The sequence below is a fragment of the Neolamprologus multifasciatus genome, chromosome 11, assembly GCF_963576455.1.
Source record: "Neolamprologus multifasciatus chromosome 11, fNeoMul1.2, whole genome shotgun sequence".
Taxonomy (NCBI): Eukaryota; Metazoa; Chordata; class Actinopteri; order Cichliformes; family Cichlidae; genus Neolamprologus; species Neolamprologus multifasciatus.
This window is the reverse complement of record NC_140449.1, coordinates 31,453,736-31,478,635: the sequence shown is the minus strand read 5'-3', so window position 1 is coordinate 31,478,635 and position 24,900 is coordinate 31,453,736. Positions and strand designations below refer to the sequence as shown.

The following is a 24,900-nucleotide window of genomic DNA, read 5'->3' as shown; positions in this document are numbered from 1 at the left end:
CACCATCAGTTTTTGTTTTGAACATTTTACCCATCTGTCTGGAACGGGGTAAATCTGGACTCATTAGAATACATTAACATTTTCTATTGCTCATGAGTCTAACATGTATGCTTACTAGTAAATCAAAGCCTTTTTTCCCCAGATTAGCCTCACTGCTACTGGTATATTCGGACTATATAGCTATTAAGTCCGAATTACTTCAGATCCCTTCATATTGTCCATATGGAAAAGCTCTTTTGTCTTTTCTATTTAACATATGCATGAGTTGCACTTCTCATTTTGCACAAAATTTCATTTCACCAGACCTTAAAGTGAGCTCTATTCACAATCATTTAAAAAACAAAAAAACAATTAAAAAATATGGATTCACTACTATCCTTAAATGCTTTAATAACGCACTGGATAGAATTTCCTTAGTTGTCCTCCTTCCTTGATGCAAGTCAATAATTTGTCTCTTTTGAAACAGAATAATATATTTTCCATGACTACAGGATCTATCTTCAGGTGTGGTTGTTTAAGAGAAGTTGGTTAAATAACCTGTTGCCAGCCACTACAGTAATTATCCAATCTAGAGCTCTTTACTGTTTGCCCAGTTAAAACCCTGGTGGTGACTTTTTGGGAGGGCAGTATTTATAGTTTCACTGTGAGCTAAAATTAGTTTGACACCATTGGTTTAAGTATTTGGCACATTTGGGGCAGATAGTATTCTATGAGTAGTGCTATCCACACATTAAGATACAGTGTGTAGTATTAAGATATATGTGGTCGATACCCAGCTTGTCTTAGAGCACCATCATCTGGCAAAAATGTATCAAGTGCCCTGATTTATGGCTAAATATCTGTATTGCTATCAGATTCAGGTCTACTATGTGTTTATTGATGTGTAGCAAATCTTACCATGCTTACACGTTAAACTAAAATGGAAAACAGGTTAACATTAAACTTGCTTTACATCAGATGCTAATATTCTCAACACAGTTGTTACATGGCATCATTATAAATGCCTATAGAGTCATAGCCTGCTAACTTAATGTGAATAGATCATTGTATCTTGGCCCTATGCCACAATAATCAATGATGGATGGCTTAATACATGCAAATGAAAACAAATGAATATTGGGAAGATGGACAGTAAGAAAAAATGTAAGTGATGCTAAGTGGGACATAGGAAAGAGAGAAGAAGCGGCGCGGGGGAGGATGGATAAAGAAAGGAGGACAGGGGAAGACTGAGGTGGGAGGGAGGTCTAGCAGCAGCAGGCTGTAGGAATGTTTCACATGCCTGTCCTCTGCATGACCTCGCCTCCCTGGAGTGTGGGAGATACTGGGAGTAATTAGCCTCTTTTAACATTGGAGCTGTGCTGCCTCTCTGCCTCAATGGGGTTAGCAGTGGCATTGAAGGAGATCAAGTGTATTTATATTTTAAAAAATAGCTTTGGCTTCCTGCTTTGGCACCACACGCAGTAGCACTCTGTGCCTTTCCAGTGGATAGACACAGACAACTACATGTGCAGATTCTTTTGTGTCTTTTTTTTTGTTTTAGGTTATTCCAGTCATTTCCAGTTAAAAAATGCTGTAAATTACTTCCATTATCGTGAAGTGGAACAGATTTCCTTCCCCCACCCACTAACCCATCTTACAGCTGACCTACTTTATCTTCTGGTAGATTTAATTATGAATTCTTCTAACTGGAAATACTTCTCACTTAGAGTCAAGGATCAAGAATTAAACCGGACATGAATTAAGAGAAACAGAGCCTGGAAGGTATTGATTTTGTAAAAGGCCACATGGTTTTAATCATGGAATGCCAATACCAGTGTTATCACATTTACTTTGATGCCCTTTATTTAAAACAGATGGGTCTCTCTTTTTAACTCTTTACCTCTTGAAAACCTACAAGGAGTAACTGCTAAAGCGCTTTTCTCAACAGAGCACTTCCTGTGATGTTTCAGGCCTGCTTATAGAACAAAATGACTGGCTGTGCATCAGACTTTAGTGAGCGTGGCCTATTCTAATGGTTGTCAAACCATGTCTTTATTGAGGGGTCAAAACTTGTAACTAAGGGTACAAGGAGGTTGTCAAATGTCATCTTTATTCAGGAAAGAGTTAAAAGCATAAAGCTGAAAAGAGCGTGCACAATTCTGAAAAAACAAGTAGAAGGCCACTTCCATTTAAATAACAATCAGCTATTTATTGTCTCCATTCAGGTGAGTCGGCAGTCTGAAGTTTAACCTCCAAACCAAGTGAGCTGCTGTGTTGACTCTGGAACAAAATCTGATGTATTCAAGGCTAATCAGCTACATTGATGGTTTGAAAACACATTTGCCTACCTGTCCTCTGTATCATGCATGTTCTCCCCATGTTTGCTTGGGTTCTTTCCAGATGCTCTGGCTTCCTCCCACAGTCCAAAGACATGCAGTTAGTGGGGTTAGGTGAATTGGTGATTCTAAATTTCCTATAGGTGTAAATGTGAGTGTGAATAGTTGTCTGTCTCTGTGTGTTAGGCCTGGGTCAGATTGACATCTTGTCCACCCCCCTCTCACTCTATGGTAGCTGGGATAGGTTCCAGCACCCCATGACCCTGATAAGGATAAGCAGAAGAACAATGGATGGAATTGCTAGTTGGTTGGTACAGTGTAGTGGTGATGTCTTCTGGCTCTAAACATTTACGTTTAAATAACACTACTCATAATTTCAGTAATACTTATAGTTCTGACATCCTATCCTCACTGATGCTCATGAGCATCTTGGGAAGTAACTAAAAGAAAAATTAACTTTCTCTGAAGAGTGGCTGGGCTCCCTTAAGGGGAAGAGCTCAGTCATTTGGGTGGGACTCCAAGCACAGTCTCTACTCCTTCATAACAAAAGGAACTATTTACCAGATTAATTAGTATACCTCCCAGGTCAGGTGTTTTAAGCCTATTCTACAAGCAGGAGGCCTGTGCAAACTCAGGACACCCTGGAGCGGTGGCTGGGCACAGGGAGTTCTCTCTAGGCATCTCTGCTTTGGCTGTTACCCTCACGATCCAGATAAGCGATGGATGGAAACATAAAAATGTAAAACTACAGCGCCATTGTAGTAACAATATTGTTACTGCCTTACATTTCCTTTCAAAAACATTACATTTGATAACATTGTAAGAAAATTACCCCAGCTTTAGCATAAAGTCGCAGTTATGGCTGTTTAATACACTATATTTATGTTGTTCTAAGGTGGTAGGGTGGTTAGCACATTTGCTTTGCAACAGAAAGGTTGCTTTTTTTGATTCAGGTCAGACACATAAAGTCTCTTTGGTAAAACTGTCAAATCAAACATTAGTTTCAAACAAGTAGCTTTTCTTTGATATTGATTCAATGGGGCAGAAAAGTCTCTGAACGTTCCGGTGATCATACAGCTGTTACTATGTAAGCAGTTGCAAATTATGACAAATGCAACATTAGCATAACATAATGTGTGTAAGGAACACAGTAACTTTTTTCTGTCTAAAGTCTCAGTTATTCAAACATAGATATAAATAAAAGAAATAAGACAGAAAGAAAGTACACTGTCAGTGGTTCCACATTGTAGTAATTATTATATATTAGCCTCATTTACAAGCAAAAGCTCCCTGGTTTGAGACTGGGAGAAGATACAAATCTAGTTTCACGAGGTCCCAAGCTGGAAAAATGGGAGGGTTGCATCAGAAAGGGCATCCGGTGTAAATCTGTGACAAAATGTATGCAGCCAAAAGTATCACAGCTTATCACCGTATCCTGTGAGCAAATTTTAAGAACATTTTTAGACTCTGTTGGTTTGCATTTTTCTGAAAACTCTGTGTACCAAATATTTCATCAGCAGTTTCTTTTTGCTCGTTGTATAAAAATAACTACCGTTGCATTATTTCGATTAAAAACATGAGGATTTAGGCTCAAGTTCTTGTTATCAGATTCAAAATTTTCCCTGTGTAGTCCTATGAAACATATTTGCAAACTAATAATTCTTTGTAATAAAAAGAAATTAAATGCAGTAACAGCTAAGTTCAGGTTACTAGAGAAGTCTGTTAGAAAAGTAACTGCTAAATTTATTCTGACCTGAAATCAAGATGAATTAATAAGTTCTCCCTTCAAGCAAATGTGCACTGGATTTTTAACAGGAGAAAAGCTGATATAGTTTTTCATGAGTAGAAAGAAGAAATAGTTGCAAAACCACAGGTATTCTTCCTCCAAAAGTTGGCTACAGCTGGCATCCAGCTCTTACTATATTAAATATTCTTACAGTATATAAAAAACTATTATTTTACATCAACAAGCCATCATAAACATCAAATCCATGTTGCAAAACCATCTTAACGTAATAAAACCTATTTTAACTGTAGTAAATATTCAGAACTTACCATGAATTTTCCTCGACAAGATTTCTCAGTTAGTCTATTTATTCTTCATCAGCTCTTCCTTTCTTATTTTCTTATTCTTATTTTTCAAGAATAAAACTTAAAGTCAAATCTTCTGTGCGAACATTACAAAGAGCTACTTTTGCCATTGAAGTCTAGACTTATGGGGTAAATCAAACTTGGCACTGACATGTGTTGGGACAGGACAATTTTACACATTTTACCATCTTTTTCAGAAATAGATATTATTTTTTATAAAATAGTAACATCTCTCAGTGTTCTCATGTTTTCTATTGCTTTGAGGGGTTTGTAAAGTACTGCATTCTGTTTTTATTTATATTTTACACAATACCCAACTCTTTAAGAACTTTGGATGAAAAAGATTTTTCAAAAACAGGAACGGTCTAATTTATAAGGTTGACAAAATTTCTAGGGTTAAAAAGCAAACCCAACACTGCCTTAAACTTCTATTCTTTTTAATGAGCAGGAGTTGAGTAACTCCTTTGGCTGCAAATTGACTTCCTGTTGTGTGGAAAAATGGTCCTTGACTCCATTTCTTTTTGAGCTCAGTAAACACTTTGGGGTGAACTCTGTGGGCTCAGTTACTAGTTTCCAGTTGGCTGGGGCCAGCAGTCTTGTTTCACTGCAGGCTAATGTCAATGCACATGTAGAAAACATGGTCATATTGCTTTTATTGAGTGGTTACATATAAAAACCTGACTCTGACACAGCCTTCATGCAATATCACATAGATATTAAAAAATGCTGTTGTCTGTGGCTAGTTGCAGGTGGTGTTGTAACATCTTGGGGGGGGGAAAGCAAATAACTGCTTTTGTAGATTCAAATTATGAATTATTAGTCCAACCTACTACTTCTGCTACCCAATATTGGGCTTTGGACAAGTTCCTCCATCATTGCGTTTTTAAACCACACACCTCAAGTACAAGTTAGATATAACCAAGGAACACTACACACTTGTTGGCTATTGATTTGTCAATCACATGGTAAAGCAAACTCTGCTTTAACCTCTTCTTTAGCTCTAATAGTGACCATATTTGCAAAATGAGATTTATGTTGTATGAATTTATTGAAACTAAGAGAGGAGACCATAAACTCAAGGGGCTACTTCCCAGTAAAGTTCAATCAGACCAAAAGAAGTCATTCCCCTGCTGGCAATTGGAAAAATGCAGGTTTAAGGTAAGAGCGAACAATACCTGTGAAAGAAGCATAGCAAGAAATCAAGTGAAGTAATGCAGTTGTTTTTAATGAGAAAGAAAGATACGTAATTAATATGGAACAAGGGATGAAATGTAATGACTTAATTACTGTACATCTGCTCAAAAACAGGTAAAAGGTGGAGCTTAATAATAATAATTATTATTATTATTTTTGTTACTATTATAATAATGAACTTTTCAACATTCTATAAAAGCCACTTGCTAGGTAAGATATTAGCACCAAAAATAAATAAGGATATAAGAATAAAAAACATGTCAGTGTGATTTAACACAGAATACTCCAGCCAACTTCAACAGGTTCGTTCCTACTGATGCTGTTGAATTTATTGTGTTTTATGTGAAATTCTCTCTGTAAATTAATTATATACTATGTGTAGTTGTCATCATTAAGGGTGCTGATTGGTTGATTTTTTGTAACTTTCTGACTTGCTGTCTCCCTCTGAATCCAGTCTCTATGATAAGCTATAACCTAACTATGGTAAGTGAACTTAATTTCAACTCCATATAGCAGGGACATGAATACATATTGTCAGCTATCTCAAGCACTATCAAGGCAAACCTTAATTCTTACAGGTCTCCAAAATATTCAGACTTATGATGAATTTCCAACTTTCCCCACAATAATCAAGGGATTCTTTTTTGTATTCAATGATTTAAAAAAAAAAAAAGTGTAGTAAACGTGTCTTTTTTCCTTTTTTTCTGCTGCCTATTTCACAGTAAGAAATTACAATGTGTGACTCAACAAATTTCTGTAGTAAATTATCCTAAAAAGGCTGTTAAGATGTTAAAATAGCACATGCATCACAGGCTTAGAGTGACCACAGGATTTATCACAGCTTCTTTTGTGTGGTGCTGCATCATAGGAATTCTTTGTAAGGGGTTTGTTTGTTTGTTTTGCTGCTGATACAACCAAAGGACCCTTGTGGGACAATTAAAGGATTATTCTATTCTATTACAGATGGGTATATGTAAAAAAAAAAAAAAAAAAAAAATCCACTTCAGAATATATAATAGTAAATATTTCATACATCTGTGCCTCGTGTTGGCACTCAGCTGATTCTAATTACATTTTAAAGACAGAAACTCTGATGTGAGGTGGGTCCTCGTATTGCATCGTTAGTAATGTAGGTAAATGTTTCATGGCTCTTCTCTGTGATTGTTCATTGTTGATACTTTTACTGTCCATTCTGAGTCAGTTATAAGAGGTGAAGTCCTTTATCAATAGTGGCAAACTTTTAATTTTAACTCTCTGAAGTTTGCTCCTGAAAGGTATCTCGACTGAGGCCGGCTGCTTTTATCTTTTCCACCCTGTACGGATACTTTTACTCGAGTAAAGGACCTCAGTGCTCGTTTCCACCTCTGCTGGTGATGTCAGACAGCGGCTGGGTCATGTGAAGGGCAGCAGCGGAGGAGGAGGTTCACGGAGAGTTCAGTCGCATACATTAGGTAACACCATCGGTCGCTGTGACATAACTAGTATGAAGCAGGTTGAATTGAGACATTTGTCAATAAAGAAGAGATAAGTGGAAGAAGTTCTGCAACAAACTTTGTTATGCAAAGCAGCCTGAATGCGCTTTACCGATGCTCTCTGATGGAGGACTGGCTGGCTGCGCATCAACATGCAGTTTGTGACCATCTGTGGGAAATATAGGTTTGTTCCTGCTCCCCTCTGAACATAACGCAGACATGCTTCACTGTTAACACAGTTTGCATCAAGTGGGTTTTAAACTACTTCGGTGCAGAGAGAAATCACCCTCTCTGAAGGATTTTCCTATGCCGACGACATTCCCATACGGACTTCACGGAGACTCACGACAGATCATGTTCGACTATATGGAGTTTCAAGTTTTCGGACCCGGGGAAATCGTGGACCTCTACAGCACTTCCAGTCCTTCGTGCATGTTGCAGGAACAAGACCAGGATTTGGCAGCGTTCTTCCCCGAGCTGATCGAGTCCGACTGGCAGGAGCACCGGTACTCGCAATGTAGGTGAAACTGAGGATGAGTGATGTTGTGGTGCGCAGAAAGATCCTAATTTGTTTTGGTGTCCAGTGGAAAAAAATATATAAATTCAATTCAGATCAATTCACTTTTATTTGTATAGCGCCAAATGCCTCGAGGGGCTTAATCCTCTGAAGAGAAACCAGAGTAAGGCCATGTGATTTTACTTACATTATTTCACCCAGAATGAGAAACACCCACGTTTGCCTCCATCTGTGCAGGATATCCACCAACCTGAAACCTCAAAAGGTTCTCAAAACGAATTTATATTAAGTTAATTTCTTACCAGTTTAACCAGAATTTATAAAGCATCAAATCTGTAAACTGTAAAAGATTACATTAAATATTTAAACAAACTGGGGGGAAATAAAGGTAGAGTTTAAAAACAAACATGTATTACATGATAAAAGAGTGTTTCTTATTACATTGACATGGACTGTAATTGTTTATAATGTACTTTAATACCTTAACAAACTGGTGCAAGACTGTGAATACATGCAAGTTTAAATTCAGTGCAGACACTGGCAGCAAACCAGTGCAAGGATAGTTTTCTCTTAGTTTATGACTTCAGTATTGTATTTAATCAAATGTGCATTTAGCTTTTTATTTAGATCTTTCTACTTTCGAATCAGGAAATTGTGATTTGATTGTGTTTGCAAAGGGATGCATTTATATAACACTAACATCCACATTAACATACCTGTACAAACATAATGGACTTTAAGCCTCTTATCCCTCTAGGATCAACACACACACCTTTAAAGTAAAGCCCAAGGACAATTTGAACCCAGAAACTTCTTGCTGGTATTAACCACTACACTGACCATGATGAAACTGGACTTCATCATATTGTGTATCAACTGCTATTAAATGGTCACGAGCTGCCTTTTAATATTTAAAGGCTGAGATAAAATGAAGCGTTATCTATTCTACATTCTTGTGCTCTGTATCTAAATGCTTTGATGCTTTCCGGGAGCCTCTTTTCTCTTAATAGATAAAGGATGTGAGAAGAAAGTGAAAACAGACTACTGAGCACATGGCAGCTCATGTCTGTGTGGTCGTCTTGGTCTGTGTTTGGGTCTGTCCAGGGACGGTCACTTTGGTGTCACCCTGGGTTCACCGGACGGTCACCGGCTCAAGAGGTCAGAGGAGAGTCAGACTGTTGCCAAAAGTGGAAGCAGCATTTTTAGTGGAATAAAGCATCAGTACAGCAATTTAAAAAAATAAAATGTCAATAGTTAAAGTACTCATCCTGGAGTACAACCTGGAATTTGGGAAAACCTGGAAACTTGGCAAGAAAAACTATTAGACTTTAGATATTTTGGTCCTTCTGATCAGGTTTGGGTTTTTATTCTCCCTCCCACAAATAATAATAATAATAAACTTTTTATTTTAGCAATAGAACATACAATAGCATGTTAGAAATGGGGACAAAATATACATAAATGGACTTTACAAAAACAAAATAAAACTATATAACATTTTATTTTTTAGTGTAATTACCGAATTGCTATTTACTCATATGATGGTAAATATCTGTTGTTTTAGTCAATGCAAGCAAAACTGCCACAATGTGGCTGTTTCCAACTTCTTTCTATATGACAGAAAATAAAATATTGTTGTGTAATAAACTGAACGCTGACAAGTTATGATGACCACATTTCATCTGTTTCTGACACTTCATTGGATAATCAAGAAAAAGATTATTGTAGGTCAGAAATAACTTTGAATTAACCTGATAATTATTATCATTACTGATAAATCTGCATACCGTTTTCCCTTGAATTTAACTGACAATAATTTCACAATAAGAAAAGAAAAAATCAGTAAATATATTACAGTTGAAAATCTGTAAATGTAGTTTTTGTTTGTCATGATTTAAACAGCTTATCTGATTGTAGCAAGCTAAAAAACATTAGAAAAATAGGAAGTTCCTTTACCGAAGGTTGCAGGTTGCATAACAGGCAACTGAGGTTATTCACAAAAATAAAGGGTGAATCCCTGCTTTCAGTATCGCTAATAAATAACCCAGCAGGCCTCAAGCAGCATGCGGCCTTAATAATTAAGCTTTATTAGTCTTTAATACCAAGTCAAGCATTTGTTATTTTATCCAGCTACATGTTGCAGCTCCTGTCTTACTGTAAACCACAATCAAAGGCTTTTAAACTTATCTCTGCCTCCAAACTCTTTTAATGTTTTTCTAGCTTTATTGTTTGACTCAAACAGTGCATTGTGGTATACATCAAACAGCACCATCTAAATTGGGATGGGGGCAACCCTTTTCCCCCTACCAAATCACTTACACCACCCTGCCACACACACTTTCTGTTTCTCCGTCCTCCCTCTCATCAGTCAGTTGGGCTTGTGGCATGCTCCTGCATTGTTTTGGATCTGGGGAGCAATCAGCCTGATGGGGGTGTCCTAGTTTGACCCGCCGATTCCAGGTTCAACCAGAGGCCACGGATTCAAGGGGATGGATATGAACAATTTTTCTCGTTTTGTCCCCTTTTCAAAACAGCTTTCTTGGTTTTGTGTCAGGGCTGGAGCAGCGGAGGTGATCAGAGAGCCAGCAGGGAGGCCGAACGAGCCCCCCAGGCCGGACAAAGTATCTTCTTGGAAATGGCTTTAAAGTGGGAGTGTTGAGTGCTGTGGTGGATGTGAAGTGAAACATTCAGTGGAAAAAATGCTGTGCTACAGTAGGTCACCACATGTGGAAAGCTGTAGATATATTACTGAGTCTGTTTGTGACTCATTTTCAAATTTATGAAGCAGAGATGTGATACATGCCTGTTTAATTTTATTTGTGTAAACTGAGCGTTGTGTTTGAAGTAGTGGGGCTGTACAGGATCATGCTATAATCTGCCACAGAAAAAAAGCAAGATTAGTCTACGCTTGACTTAGTGAAGGAATCACAAGGTGATTTCATCAAAACGTTGGTTGCTCAGGCCTGATCGGCCACGATCGGTGCCTGAATATATGTGTAACCACTCTCAGGGGCCAGTGTAGGGTCAATCTATCCTATTGTCACGACTAAAAATTAACAGAAGGTGCTTTGTATATTTGGACACATAAAAGCTTTTTTCGTTCCTTTGTTGTTTTGGGTAAACAAGCCCGAGACTTGAAGCGTTTTCTAGGATTTGAAATCACTAACTTAACGGGATAACATTGTCAGATGGGCCACAATAAATAAAAATGCACTGGCATGAACTGCAGGTCACAAGTGCCATAATTTGCCATATATCTCTCACAGCAGTTTGTTCTTCTGTGTCCTGTTAGTGAATGTGGAATGAAAACCGAATATTCTTGAAACCTTATTGTTATAAAAAGTCTTCTGAAGCATGCAAGCAGTCCACTAAATAACCTCTACATTTTAATACAATCTGCTTTTTGCATTTCTGAGCTCTGTTTGCTTCATCGTGTCAGAAATGGTTCATCAGTAATTTTCAACTCATCACTAAATGTTGGTATTTCTACTTGTTAGGTCTGCGTTGAGGAAAACTTTAGAATGCTTTGCAGATAAAAGGTCTAAAGTACATTTCATGTATGATGATAATTATTTTTGTTGACAGGTTTCTCGCTGTATATATTAGACAAATATACAGCTTAACAAGTAAATAATTTCATTTTAAAAACTGTGCAAGGCAACAACTTATGTTACAAAATGAATAAAAGCTTCATCTATAATGAGTAATTTTTCATGTTCTGACTTCTTGTTGCAGCTGTTATTTCCCAGCAATATTTCAGCTTCAGTGTTTAAATGATGCGCTGAGTTTGATATCCATTTGAATACATTTAACTGTTGCAGTTTTATTCTCCCTGAGATGCTCGTTTGATTTGATATAATTTTGTGTGTTTTTCAGCAGTGGAAAGTCAGAGTTCCAGCTCCAGCTTCAGCTCGGATGAGCTGTTTACCCGTCCTGCCTCACCACCTCCACCTCCACGCACTTACAAACCCTGCTTTGTGTGTCAGGACAAGTCCTCGGGCTACCACTATGGAGTTAGCGCCTGCGAGGGCTGCAAGGTAACACGTCAGACCGGTGGTCTGCTTTACAATGCCCCCTCTGTTAAGCTTGGATAAAATCCCAGACTTTGTCTTTTAAAAGTAAGTCCCTGTGTCATGCTTGTATTTACAAGATGGTCTTAGATTTTCTTACTAATCTCCTAAACAGATAAACAAACAAATACCTTCTTAATATGCGAAATGTGACAATATCATATGTTTTAGTTTTTTCCTGTATAAATTCACAATTTTATTTTTACCTAAATCAGTTCAAATTAAATGAACCACTGGATAGACAGACACAGTATTTGTTTTTGGTTTTTCTTAATCCATTTTCCTTTTCTTTTTTTTCTGAAGACCAAACAATTCAATTTAACTCCTTGTTTGAGTTAAATATCTGAAATGCATTTAAACAGGCTAAATATTTACTCTTTAGGTGTAAAGGAGTAAATTTAGGAATAAATTAATCTTTAAATCTTCTAGCTTTAAAGTCCACACAGTCTTTTTTCACATTGTAGCAACTTAATAGCTTAATTAATTAATATCTTATTATTCATTCATTGTCCTGGTGTCTCTGCAGGGCTTCTTCCGCCGCAGCGTGCAGAAAAACATGGTGTATACCTGTCACCGCGACAGGAACTGTATCATTAACAAGATCACCAGGAATCGCTGTCAGTACTGTCGGCTGCAGAGGTGTTTCGCTGTAGGAATGTCTAAGGAGTGTAAGTGTCACAAACTCTCTGAGTCACAGCAGGCCTCGAGGGATTTAGAGTCAAAATTAAACCTTTCTTTTAAAATGATTCATCTGCTATTACAAACACGACTAAAAGGTCAGTGCAGTCATGTTGTCAATTTGAATGACCAACTCAAGTTTATCAGCATGTATGGAGCTGGTCAGTTCGTGAGTGTCGTTTACTCGAAGTTATTTGTGTCAAGTTTTACATAATACTGGGTTTGTGGTTTCGTTGGGATGACCAAGTGTTCAGAAATTTGATATAAGGAAACTGCGTATTTGAGAACTGGATATTACGGAGCCCCTCTGATGACATGGTCCAAAAAATAAATAAATTGTGGCCACAAAATACTACTTTGTGGGCACGAAATAGTATAACGTGCACACGAAATGCTAATTTGTGGGCACGAATTGGGTATAATGTGGCAACAAATTACGCATTTGTGGCAATGAAATAGATAACGTGCGCACATCATATTGATACAATTCCTGGACAGCTGCATAGAGACATAAGCATAAGAGTAGGCTAAACCTATACATCATGGACAGAGACGGTATGATTGAGTTTTATTTTAGGCTGGGAATGAGCTACAAATGCATTTTGAAGCCTGGCAATGCAAGGAACCATTATTACGGAGAGACATTTAAACAGGATATTGAGAGCCCAGCTGCTTTACAGACGTAAGTACGACCTGGATGCTGGGATAGATTTTATTATCAACCAACTGCAAGGGCCTGGGAAGGATCACGGTTATGTCAAGGTCAAGTATTTCATGGACACAAATAAGTATTTCGTGGGCACGTTATACCATTTCGTGCCCACAAAGTAGTATTTTGTGGCCACAATTTATTTATTTTTTGGACCATGTCATCAGAGGGGCTCCGTAGGATATAACTGTGTAACCTTAGACAAATAGTGCAGTACAAAAGAAACTCTCTCCATCCAACAACCTATTTTCTCACCAGCTTATCTAACTCTGGGTCATGGAGGGGGAGGCTTTAGCCTATCACAGCTGACTTTAAACGAGAAATCCTCCCTCTCAAGTTTAAATGATTTCATCTTACTGAGATACTCTGATAAAAACTGCCACATAAGCGGCCTATTTATTACTGCACAATCAGAGCAACAAGCTATGTATTGAAGTTTTAATGCAATTTGTTGTTACCTATATGGTGGTAAACATGCACAAAGAAGGGACAGATTGTTTCCCATAAAAGGTGCCTGCCATTAAAACTACATGTATGTTAAAAATGTCTTATTTCTGTCGATATTAAAGAAATAATAATATAACAAAACAAAATGAGCAGGAAAATGCTCCTCTTATTGATCTGTGGTAATCTATATTCAAGAAAGTCTTTTTTCAGAAAAAGTTTAAGCTAAAGTGGAAGAAAAAGAAATTAAACTTCTTTTGTCAATTCAAAATGCATAATGTTGTAATATATTGTCTGTCAGCATATTTAGAGTCTTTATTGTTTAATTGTAACTGGGTAGCGCTTTAAGACTGAAAATTCATAGTTTTGTGTGTCAGAGAGAAAATATATAAAATCTAGAATAACAAAAGCATATATACGACCAAGGTAATGCATATTAAAGCAAACTAAATCATAGCTACATAATAAAGGTGTAGCTTAAGAACCGCTGATACACTCTTGAGCTCTCAAAGGGAGTTTTAATGCTTTGTCATCTTAACAACCCAAGATTTTCATTTTGTTAGTGGGTTAGCAATTTTTTTTTTGTGTGTGGTAACTACAAACGTCTTTATTTTAGAATATATAATTAGTTGTAAGTGAGAAAAATGTGCAAATAACACTTTAACATATGATTTTCTCTTTTTTTATAAGTTCTCTGTGAAGTACAGCAGCTCTCGGGCACAGGGACTGTACAATAGAAACAAAGGCTCTAATACCCAGCAGTGCAGTGACCTAAATAACTGAGAATGTGTTATGTGGAATGAGCAAAGGGCGGCGACAGGCCGACGCTGAAGGATCCACCCATCCACATGTTTTCATTATAGTTTTTCTATGCTCAAACACGTTACATAAACATATCACATGTAGTGGACAGATGGATGCTATGTAACTGCTCTCAGGCAGCGTGTAACATGATCTCTATTGGAGTGTTTACACAATGACGGCTGGATGTTGGGCATACACAGGGAGGAGGAAGAGGAGGAGGAGTGGTTGGAGTTAAGTGTTGCGTAATCCTGAGCTTTCCTGACATGTGTGTAGCCGTCTGAGGCAGTGGGACACAGAGAAACGTGTTGACACTGTTCCCGAAGTGATTATGAAAAGCTAACCTGGTTACGCTGCTTTCACGTGCAGCCTGGAATAACACATAAGCTCAGTGACACATGCTTTCATTCCGGAGTGATTTATACCAGGAAGTAGTTTAAATTATTAAGAACCAAAACTGAAATTCCAGTGAGCTCTATTTAAATTACGCATGATGTCTAAACATCGTTAAGGTAAAATGGGTTAAAACCGCCATTCATATACTGGTGAATGCAGTCTCCTGGGTCCTGATTAAAGGAACAGTTGTGTTTGGCTGATGGTAAGATCAGGGATCTGCCAGGGAACACTATCTGTTGCAGGACTTCCTGTTTTTTTGTTGTTTTATACAGAGATATGTCAGATTACAAGAAAAACTAACATAGAGGTCAATGTTTCTTCGCTGAAACTCTGCTTAAAGGATGAAGACAATTTTTCATAAGACATCCTCGTTTCATACAACTTATTGGTACACATGTGTCTTCACAGTACTTACATGGGTTGTTTATTGTCTAACTTGGAGCACTGAGAGTTTTTGCTCTCAGCTCTTATCCACCAGTGTACTTTAGATCCTTGGATCACATCGTGTGCTTTTGTCGTTTCCTTGACTGAAACACTGATGCAGCCTTATTTGTCAGGTGATTCTTGCTTTGCCTCCAGCTTGCTTACTGACTTACATTAAGTCAAAAAAAAGTGTGGGACGTTATTGACTTGTGTCCCGAGTCTCCTAACTTCTGTCTGTGCAGAAAGTCAACACTGAATTTGAAAAAAAATAGTACGGCTCCTGCTTCTGGAGTCAACTGCAAAATCAGCTCATCTTTAGGATCTGGTCTCAAAAAAGGAGTCTGACATGATTTTAAGTGATCAGGATATACATACAGACAATTACCTACACTTGTGTTTTTGGTCAGTTTAGTTTAAAGATGAACATTGTATAGCACATTCATTTTAAACTTCCGTAGGAGTTTAAGTGGGTTGAGTTATGTTCATCCTAAAGTTGAAACCTTTAAATGAGGATGGTTGTCATCCTGGTAGAGCATGCTCCAATTGGGATATAAATCTTTAATTAAAGGATAAATTTAATCACTAAGAACAGCTGTTTTCATTTTCAGTGATTCATTGATCTAGGGGCACTAATGAACCTAAACCATGCTACCAAAATGCCTCCCATAACATATCAGAGCCACTAGATCACCTCACTGTAGGGAGTTTTCAGGTTGTTTCTTCGTTTGTATCGTTGTACGATTTTCCCTGTGTATTTGGCCTCAGACAGAAAACAAAAAAAACCAACTTTTTTTCATATTAAACACTTTTTTGTTCTTTTAAAAGGTTAGTTTATTAACTTGAGCATTTTTAATATAAATACTCAAAATTAAAGAAGGTGTTTTGTAACATTAACATTTATTTAAACAGAGAATGATACCAGTTTAACCAATTTTAAACCACCTCTGGAACTGCTCGAATACCTTATTTCCTAATCATCTTGTGCTCTGCGTCATCCGTTTTCCCCAGCGGTGAGAAACGACAGAAACAAGAGGAAGGGGAAGAAGGAAGCAGTGAAGATGACCATCATGGAGACGTACGAGCTGACAGCAGAGCTCGGCCTGATCGTGGAGAAAATATGCAGAGCTCATAGGGAGACCTTCCCCTCCCTTTGCCAGCTGGGAAAATACACCACAGTAAGTCCGGACATGAAGCTAACGTTTCAAAACAATAATTTTTACAGAAGGAAGACAACCTGCAAAGAGGAAAAGATCAAAGCTGTGAGGTCTGTCCAGCACTTTATTATGATTTTAATTGACTTGGGTGAACATTGTAGGGATGTGTAGATGAAGGAGAATTTGAACTTATATGGCAGAAACTGAAAAATAAGATTATATATCCCAAAATGTTGATACATTTTACTGATTTTAAAAGAAATATGAAAAAATGTCTATTTTTTGAATGTGATTGATGACCTCGCTAAACCCTTTCCTGATGATTTTGGGCTTTTAATCACTATTTTCAAGTTTTAAAACAAAAACAATATTTATTTTTTAATTTATGCTGCTCGTAATTATGATAAAGTAGGGCAGATTAGATGGCAAAGCTGCCTTGTGACTGATGAAAATGACGGTATGTTTGTGCAGCTTCCTTCATCTGGTTGTATTACATGGAAAAGACTTGAAACTAAATGGTGGCTCCATGGTTGTTATGTCCTCGTTTTATAGTCTGTGACCGAAAGAAGAAAGATGTTGACTGTCAGGGCAGTGACATTTAAATACTTGATATATGATTATTATTACCAGACAAAAACAGACAGCATTGAATACTCGCTGCTGCATGCCTGGCTCATTGTCGGTCACTGTTGGATATTGTTAACACTGTCTGTAAAAACTCATTCACGAAGGAGAGATCAACAGAGCTGAGATGACAGACACTTATATTTGTGTTTGACACTTATAAACTGATACTTTTCTATACATTTACTTGTTACATTTCTATACATTTTTATTATTGATATGCACAAACTTTATTTAAATGATAACAGTCTTATTGGCAACTCAAGCTTTCATCTCTTTCATTATCTTAAGCGCATTAAGCCCATTTAGAATCACAGTTTCACCAAACATGCCTATTTTAACGCTGTGGGTTAAGAGGAGCGCTCAGGGAAAAGCCACCATGCCAACAGACTGCACATCCTTGCATCCTCACTTGCAGTGAGGCAACAAGCTAACCTCTGTTCCTCTTTGGTTATGCAGAATAAAATTTGTAAGATAGTTTGGCAACATTTGAGACTTTGATTGTTAACAAAACCAAACAGACTCCTGATCACATTCAATCTCAACATAAGGTATATATATATATGTATATATATATATATATATATATATATATATATATATATATATATATATATATATATATATAACATTTGAGTAATTAACATGATTCAAAAATCATTAGCTGCCCTCTGTTGCCTCTGGAGCTGCCAGCTCCTCCTGTCTCAGAAAAACTAGGGCCATCACAGTCAAAGGAGCTTGCAAAGAAAAGGGCCATCACAGGTGACCCCTTTCATTGCGCCCACCACCTGTTTGACCCACTGCCCTCCGGACGGCACCTCAAGACAGTCAGGTCCCACACCTTCAGCCTCACAAACAGCTTCTACCACTGGGCCATTTGAACTGTAAACAAACACTATTACTCCGTTCACACAAACCCCACCCCTAACACCCACCCACCAATCTGGGCGGAGCACCCACTCTATTCTATTCTAATATATAGCTACTGCCAATACTTACAGTACACACAATTTGCTATGTCTTCCAACATGTACAGTATGTCATGTGAGCATTTTTCTTTAGAGCAAAGGAAAACTGAATATAAGTCCACACTGAAAAAAAACAAAACTCTTTTTTAAAGATATGCTGGTGAAGATGTTGATTTGCACAGATTTAACTGGTTTATTCTTTGTTAAAAGGTAAAGTAAAAGAAGAGGAGAAAATAAAGGAGTGTGTTGTTTATGTAAACATGTCCTTTGAAACTGAAAAAACTGTACATATCATTATGACGCTTTCCAGTAAAAATACATGACATTGCAAGAACTGAGCTTATGTAATCAGTACTGTTGCCTTTTTACAAAAGTGACATTAAATAAAGTATGAGTCAAAACAGGAAACATACGAACACGAGTGACACGTGTTGTTCTGCTCTTTAAAGACTATAACACAAGATTGTATTGATTGAAATAGTACCCTAGGGCTAAGATGTACGACCTACATCCTAACAGTGCAGCAGATAATAGAAAAAAAAAATCTTTCAAAAGTGGATACTAAATATGGACGTTTGTGCCTCTGGAGCCATTGACTTAAAAATCAATTAGCCTCTCGAATCTGAGCATTTTTAAAATTTCATTTCCATCTTAGAAAATGACTCTTTATCAAAATTTTTACTGTGGGATTTAGAGGTTTTACTCTACTTTTGAATATAAATTAGTCGCTTTTAATAGTGAATTTATTTAGGGCCTCTTTTTTTAGGCCAAATAAAAGAACTAGGACAACATATATGTCACATGTTTTTCCAATGGTCCAATGACAGCTGTAGCTCCACAGTGCTGTGCGGATTGAGGGATGATCCTTTTGCCCTTTTGATAACTCTTGTGATGAATACAAACAGGTTCAGACGTCTTCTTTTAACCACTTATCCAGTTAAGAGATCCCAAACATTAGGTGAGAGGGTACAGGGTTACACCAACCTTCAAGCATGTCTTTGGATAGCTTCAACCCTATAACCTTGGTGCTGCAAAGTGACTGATGCACTACTGTTGTGTGCTACTTCTCAGTTTGTTCAGACTGAAGGAGCTGGGTATTGAACCACAGACCTTCTAAATGGTTAAGGAGTGTAAGGGTTTCTATCCAAGAGATGTGCCTGAAACAAAGAAAAATATTACTTGTACACCACATGCTGCAGTTTTTTTAAACCTCTGTGTAATTTCAGATTTTTAATGCTGACTTCTAGCGTTCATCATTAAAAACACCCAAAAAAGTTTACCAGTTTACTTTATCTGAAAAAAAATACACATTTTCAGCCATTGTGGAAATGGCCAACATGTTGAATTTATTGAGCTTAATCGATAAAAGCTAAAAAGTACATAAACATATGTTAGTAAATGTTTACACTTGTGAATGATTATCTTGTAATGTTCAGTCATCTGTTATATTAAAATAGCTCATCATATCTCATATAATTAGCATTAGCATAACTGTTACATAATTTTCATCATTATTTCTTTTTGAAGTGCCCTGTCATAGTATTCTCATCTCGGTATTTTTATCCTTGTGTCTGAAACACTCTCCTTCCAGCCTAGCAACAAACAGATAAGGTTAGCAAATAAACCGTGTATACACAGTGAAGCAATTAGCAGACTCAGCAAATATACAGAAATATTTTTTTAAAAAACAGCTGAACGCTGAACTATTTGAGGTTACCGTAAAGGTTTTTTTTTATTGATTCTGATTGTGTAAACAGGGTTGTAAAAGTATGTCAGTATTGTATTTACTGCTCTTTGCTAATCTCAAGTTTTCAAAATATTTCAAATTTAAATAATTCAGTTATGTGCACAGATTTTAATAAGCCATTATCACAATGCTGAAACAACATGTTTTGTTTGAGTCAAACACCTGATCTTCGATTTGTTTTGTCCACTCTCTAGAACTCCAGTTCAGACCACCGGATCCAGTTGGATCTTGGCCTGTGGGACAAGTTCAGCGAGCTGGCCACCAAGTGCATCATCAAGGTGGTCGAGTTTGCCAAGCAAGTTCCGGGTTTCACTGGCCTGACCATTGCGGACCAGATCACTCTGCTCAAAGCCGCCTGCCTTGACATCTTGGTAGGTCTATTTCAAAAAATGTTTTTTGTTTGTTTTTTTTACCTTTAGATTTGTGGTTTAAGCCCTCAAAAAGCCTGACATATACTATCGTTTTCATTAAACACCTACCGTTTTGTATTTTATTTCAGGTAAATGACCTGAACAAGTTATGTAAAGTTGCAGCTCTTTCTGCATTTCACACCTTTGGTAGATCTTGACTCACGTTGCCTGTCGACATTCATGCTAAAGACAAACTGACAGGCAGACAGACAGTGGTCCTCAGGCCGAGTGTTGCGTGTGTTCATCTAATTTATCCTCCATCATTCGCTGCCAAGTCTGTCATAACTGCTTTCTCAGTCTGATAATTTAGCTGCACTCTCACAATCTCTGCAGGAAGTCCATCAAAAGCTCTGTGACAAAAGTTCCCTGATTAATCACTCTGGGAATTTTGTTTTCCTGATTTGGTTTTCATGTTTTTTGATAGAAGTTTGCACCATATTGAACGCCAATTATATATTATTTAATATTTGTATTCAAGCAATTCTCCAGAAACAGGGCACAGCATGTAATATTATTTAAAGTTTAGATGACAATGAGTTGGAGTGTCTAGAGTGGTCTTCTCTTACTCATACAGATGAGATATCATTACAAAGAAATGATAAAAAGAAAAACAACTGGAAAAGCCTGAGTATTAAAAGCAGGAAGGTTTCTTTCTAAACTATTATGCAATATAAATATTGAACCATATGATAAAGGCCTTCTGCCTGCAATACAGACAAATTTTGAATGATAAGGATTGACACATTTAATGAATATAAACAGATTGTTGTTTGTTTACTTTTGAGTCTTTTTATTTAACATTTTTTAAAGACAAATACAATATTATTGAAAAAAATGACTTGGTACACATACATGTTTCCTACTTTTAGATCTTGAGGATTTGCACTCGCTACACTCCTGACCAGGACACCATGACCTTCTCCGATGGCTTGACACTGACTCGTACTCAGATCCACAATGCGGGATTTGGGCCACTGACGGATCAGGTTTTCACTTTTGCTGGGCAGCTGCTGCCGCTAGAGATGGATGACACGGAAAGTGGGCTCCTCAGTGCCATCTGTCTTGTTTCTGGAGGTACTAAGTCTTCACAATCCCAATTACATTTGTAGTAATATGACAACAACAATCAACAATTAACAACTCCAAATTTGAAATTGTTGAAATGTTCGATATCTGTCTTGGACAGACCGGGAGGACCTGGAGGAGCCGTCCAAGGTAGAAGTCCTGCAGGAGCCTCTGTTGGAGGCGCTGAAGATCTACTCCCGTAAGCGGCGACCCAGCATGCCCCTGATGTTCCCCAAGGCCCTCATGAAGATTACCGACCTACGTAGCATCAGCGCTAAAGGTCAGGGAAACCCCAACTTGTCACAAAGTATTACAATTCATAGATTACAGTTTGTTACAGTTTGTACAATCCTGCTATTCTATTTTGAATGACTGCCAATGTTACTGCATTACTTTTGTCCGAAATGTAAAACCTTTCTGATCAGAACGTTGCTATGTTTACCCAGGATTAGTAAAAAGTATTATGTATTAGATGAATGTCACATGATTAAGCATTCGTATTAGTATACTAAGTATTAGCAAGCATTTAATTTATCATTTATACAGCATCACTCCTCCTTAGTATGTAATTTATAAATATAGCTATATTACTATGAAAATGTTTATTACTAGAAATGATTATGCATTGGAAGGCCCCTTTAGCTGTGCATGGTGTAACAGAAACAGATGAATAAACATATCTGTATTTATAAATGACATACTAAGGAGGAGTATTGCGTTATAAATCGTGAATTAAGCACTTGCTAATGCCTTACTAATACTTTTTTATAAAGTATTACCTGCATTTTTAATGACTATACTTCTTTAATATTTTGTTTTTGTAAGACAAACGAAAAGAAAAGAATTTACTCCTCCTATCATCTTTTTGTCTTTTGAAATGTTTTTATTTATTTATTTATTTATTGTTTAATTCCTCTGGATAAAAACTGGGTGGAAATAACTTTGGGTTTAGTGGAATTTTCTTTGACTGTTTTCAAATCTTCCTTTTCCCAAAGTGCTTTCATCTGCACAGTGTTTGTTGAGTGTCTCACAGTGAATTTGCTGTCATCAGTGGCTGCCTGCTACAGAACTAGTGTTACTATTAATAGGCTACCACATAATAGTTGAGCAAAGTGTTCTTTGCCTCATGCTGCAAGGCATGTTATGCATTTCATCCTCCTCTTAGTGTAACCGGTGGGTTCCTACATTGTGTATCTGACACACTCCAGCTCCTCTCCCACAGGGGAATTGTAGCTGTGCATTTATTTTCACATTAAACATAAAGTACAAACTTATGTGCAGCATATTTAACACAAGATAAAAACCAGCACAACGTTTGACATGCCTGACAATCAAAGGTGAAAGCTGGTGTCAGTAAATATGGGTAAAACGCAGACTTTGTTTATCTATATAGTCTCCCTGCCAATAAAGCTTTACACGTGCATTGTTAAACCATGTCTACAGGAGCTGAGCGAGTGGTGACACTGAAGATGGAGATCCCGGGCTCCATGCCTCCACTGATCGAGGAGATGCTGGAGGATCTGCAGAACCTGGAGAAACACCAGAAGTCGGTCACCACTCAGCACACTCACGCCGTCTCCTCACAGCGCATGAACTCTGCTGATTTTACACTCTGAAGCTGCTCAAAGAACTTTTCTTTCCTCCGAGGGAAATCTCTCAAAGGCGCAGCTGCAAATCAGAGAGTGACTTACCTCAGTTATTGTCCAGAGGTCAGAGCTCAATCTGCAGATATGACTCCATGTTTAAAGAAGAGATTTAAATCACACATTAACAAGTATTTCTGTAAACAAAAATCCTACTTCAAAGGAAGATGCAGTAATGCTTTAATCTCCATTTTTATAACCTCTGAGAATCACTCTCAGTCTTTTCTTTACTGTTTCTGGTTTTTACTGTATTTATATTTGCATGAAATATCACATGGATTAATTTTACCTCATTTAGCATTAGTTATAGCAAGATAGTAAATATAAGGAATCAATCTTTAGGTTTTATATACAAATTTCTCAACCTCAGTTTGTACAAAATTAAAGGGAAATACAATGTTTTTTCCTCCATAAGGGTAAGTGTTCATAATCGGAGTTAACAAACTAATGTGTCTGAACTGACACAGTGTAGAAAATGAAGGATTAGAGGTAATGCATAAGGACAATAAACATAGCAGTGTTTGTATGAGCTTGTCAATGTTAGAATCTCTTTGTGAAGCTGCTGTGGTAAATTTTGTTGGAAATCTGCTGGACTCGTTTACAGCTTGACAGATTTATTACAAGAGTAAGCTAATGAAAATATACAACTTTATTCTCTTTTTTACTTTCTAAATGGAAAAAGGTTTTCCCACTATTATCATAAAGCATATTATTGGGGCTGGATGTTATTGTTATTATTATTTTGATACTGAGAAAACATGTTGGTTGCTGTATGAAGATTGTACAAAAACATTTCCTACATTTTCAGCCATGATTGTACTGTGGCACTACTCTCCTTAACTTTCTCTGTAGTGCCAATATCAGGTGAAAAATATTTTTGACCGCTATTTAAGGACGACCTATTGTACTCGTCCTTATTTCTTGTCATATCTGTACTCTTACAGTGATAGATGCTTATATTAAAGATGGCTAAAATTTTTAAGTATTGAGGTCTGAGCCAAAAGTTTAGGCTTCCTACAAACAACTGTTTTTTGTGTTTGTTTTTTGGTTATGGTTTTTTATACTTTTGGCATAGCTGCAGCCATGAGCACAGAAACTTTGTCTTGAGAGGGGCAGCCAATCCGAAGAAAGAGGGAAGGGAGCTAAAATGTTCTGTTTGAGGTGGTCAGTGAACTGTGGGGCCAGTGTAAGATAAATGTGTGAATCATACAAACCTACTCTAATGGAGTCCAATAATAAAAGTATTTAACTGGAAATGAGCATAATCACCTGCAAAGCTGACAACATTTCCATCAGCATGTGAATAATGATAGCCTTCTGTGAGTGTGTTAGCATTCAGATGTTCACATTTATCTTAAGGCGCTTAGCTGCTTGCATGGCTAAATGCCAGTTTCTGTAAGTCGTAACGAACTTGCTTTGCACACAGAGTGGACCGTGGGCATTACAGTGACAGTATCACAGCATCTGAAATCTGAGTGATCATAAATCCACACAAATGCTAACAAAATGCAACAAATGATGAGACTGTAACAAATTAGAAACTAATGTGATGATTTTACATTAAAGATACACGGACCTTAACCTGCTTTGTGTAAGCCTCTGAGCAAGCATCCCGTGTACTGTAAGAACTCAAATGTGCCTATTTTAATTGTGCTCAAACTTTTCTATGTCTTGACATTTCTAAAAGTGATTTTACTTATTTTGATGTCCACATCCCAAACGTTGCAGTAAGACTGTATGCATTGTATCATTTTACATGTTGCATTAATTTGTTATATCACTAAACAGATCACATTTCATATGCTTTTCTTTGTTCTATTAAAGTCTTGTGAATTAAATTTTATGCTGCTCTGTCATGTTTCCACTGAGAATTTAAGTATTTCTTTTTCTGGTTCAAGTTTAATTTCATGGGGCTGTGAGGTTGTTTGAGGTCAGACCATATTTACTCTAAAGGCTCATGCTGCCCCCTGTTGATCAATCGAAGAACTGCATACAGCAGTAAATAATTTTATCTGATGACGTGTCCTAAGTGGGTGCAAAATTTAGAGTAAGGAGCTACGTTAGAGACTGCTGTCTAACATATTTTATCACTTTGATAAAAATGGAAAAAGCAAATAATTACAGGCCAAATAAGAATAAAATCACCACTGTACTTATTTCCCTTTCTTTAATGTTTCTT

The 24,900-nt window shown here is 37.2% G+C and overlaps 2 protein-coding genes across 5 annotated transcripts in view; both read left to right on the top strand.

Annotated features, from left to right (window-relative positions):
- The first annotated feature begins 3,170 nt into the window (after window positions 1-3,170).
- Window positions 3,171-24,900, top strand: part of septin7b (septin 7b) — a 68,826-nt gene continuing 47,096 nt past the window's right edge. For all 3 annotated transcript variants that reach the window (XM_085178471.1, XM_085178470.1, XM_085178472.1), the window contains exon 1: window positions 3,171-3,179. In XM_085178471.1, the coding sequence (XP_085034597.1) occupies window positions 3,174-3,179 (6 nt within the window). In that variant the 5' untranslated portion in view covers window positions 3,171-3,173. The remainder of the gene's footprint in view (window positions 3,180-24,900) is intronic.
- On the top strand, window positions 6,961-24,220 carry LOC146508846 (retinoic acid receptor beta-like). 2 transcript variants are annotated; one of them, XM_085178469.1, is made up of 9 exons: window positions 7,522-7,589; window positions 8,600-8,747; window positions 11,466-11,626; window positions 12,186-12,327; window positions 16,119-16,285; window positions 19,798-19,974; window positions 20,883-21,087; window positions 21,200-21,358; window positions 22,522-24,220. In XM_085178469.1, exons 2-9 carry the CDS (start codon window positions 8,642-8,644, stop codon window positions 22,692-22,694), a joined length of 1,290 nt encoding a protein of 429 aa, XP_085034595.1. In that variant the 5' UTR covers window positions 7,522-7,589; window positions 8,600-8,641; the 3' UTR covers window positions 22,695-24,220. The 2 variants fall into 2 exon arrangements, with proteins under 2 accessions (XP_085034594.1, XP_085034595.1); XM_085178468.1 differs by lacking the exon at window positions 8,600-8,747 and having other exon boundaries at window positions 6,961-7,589.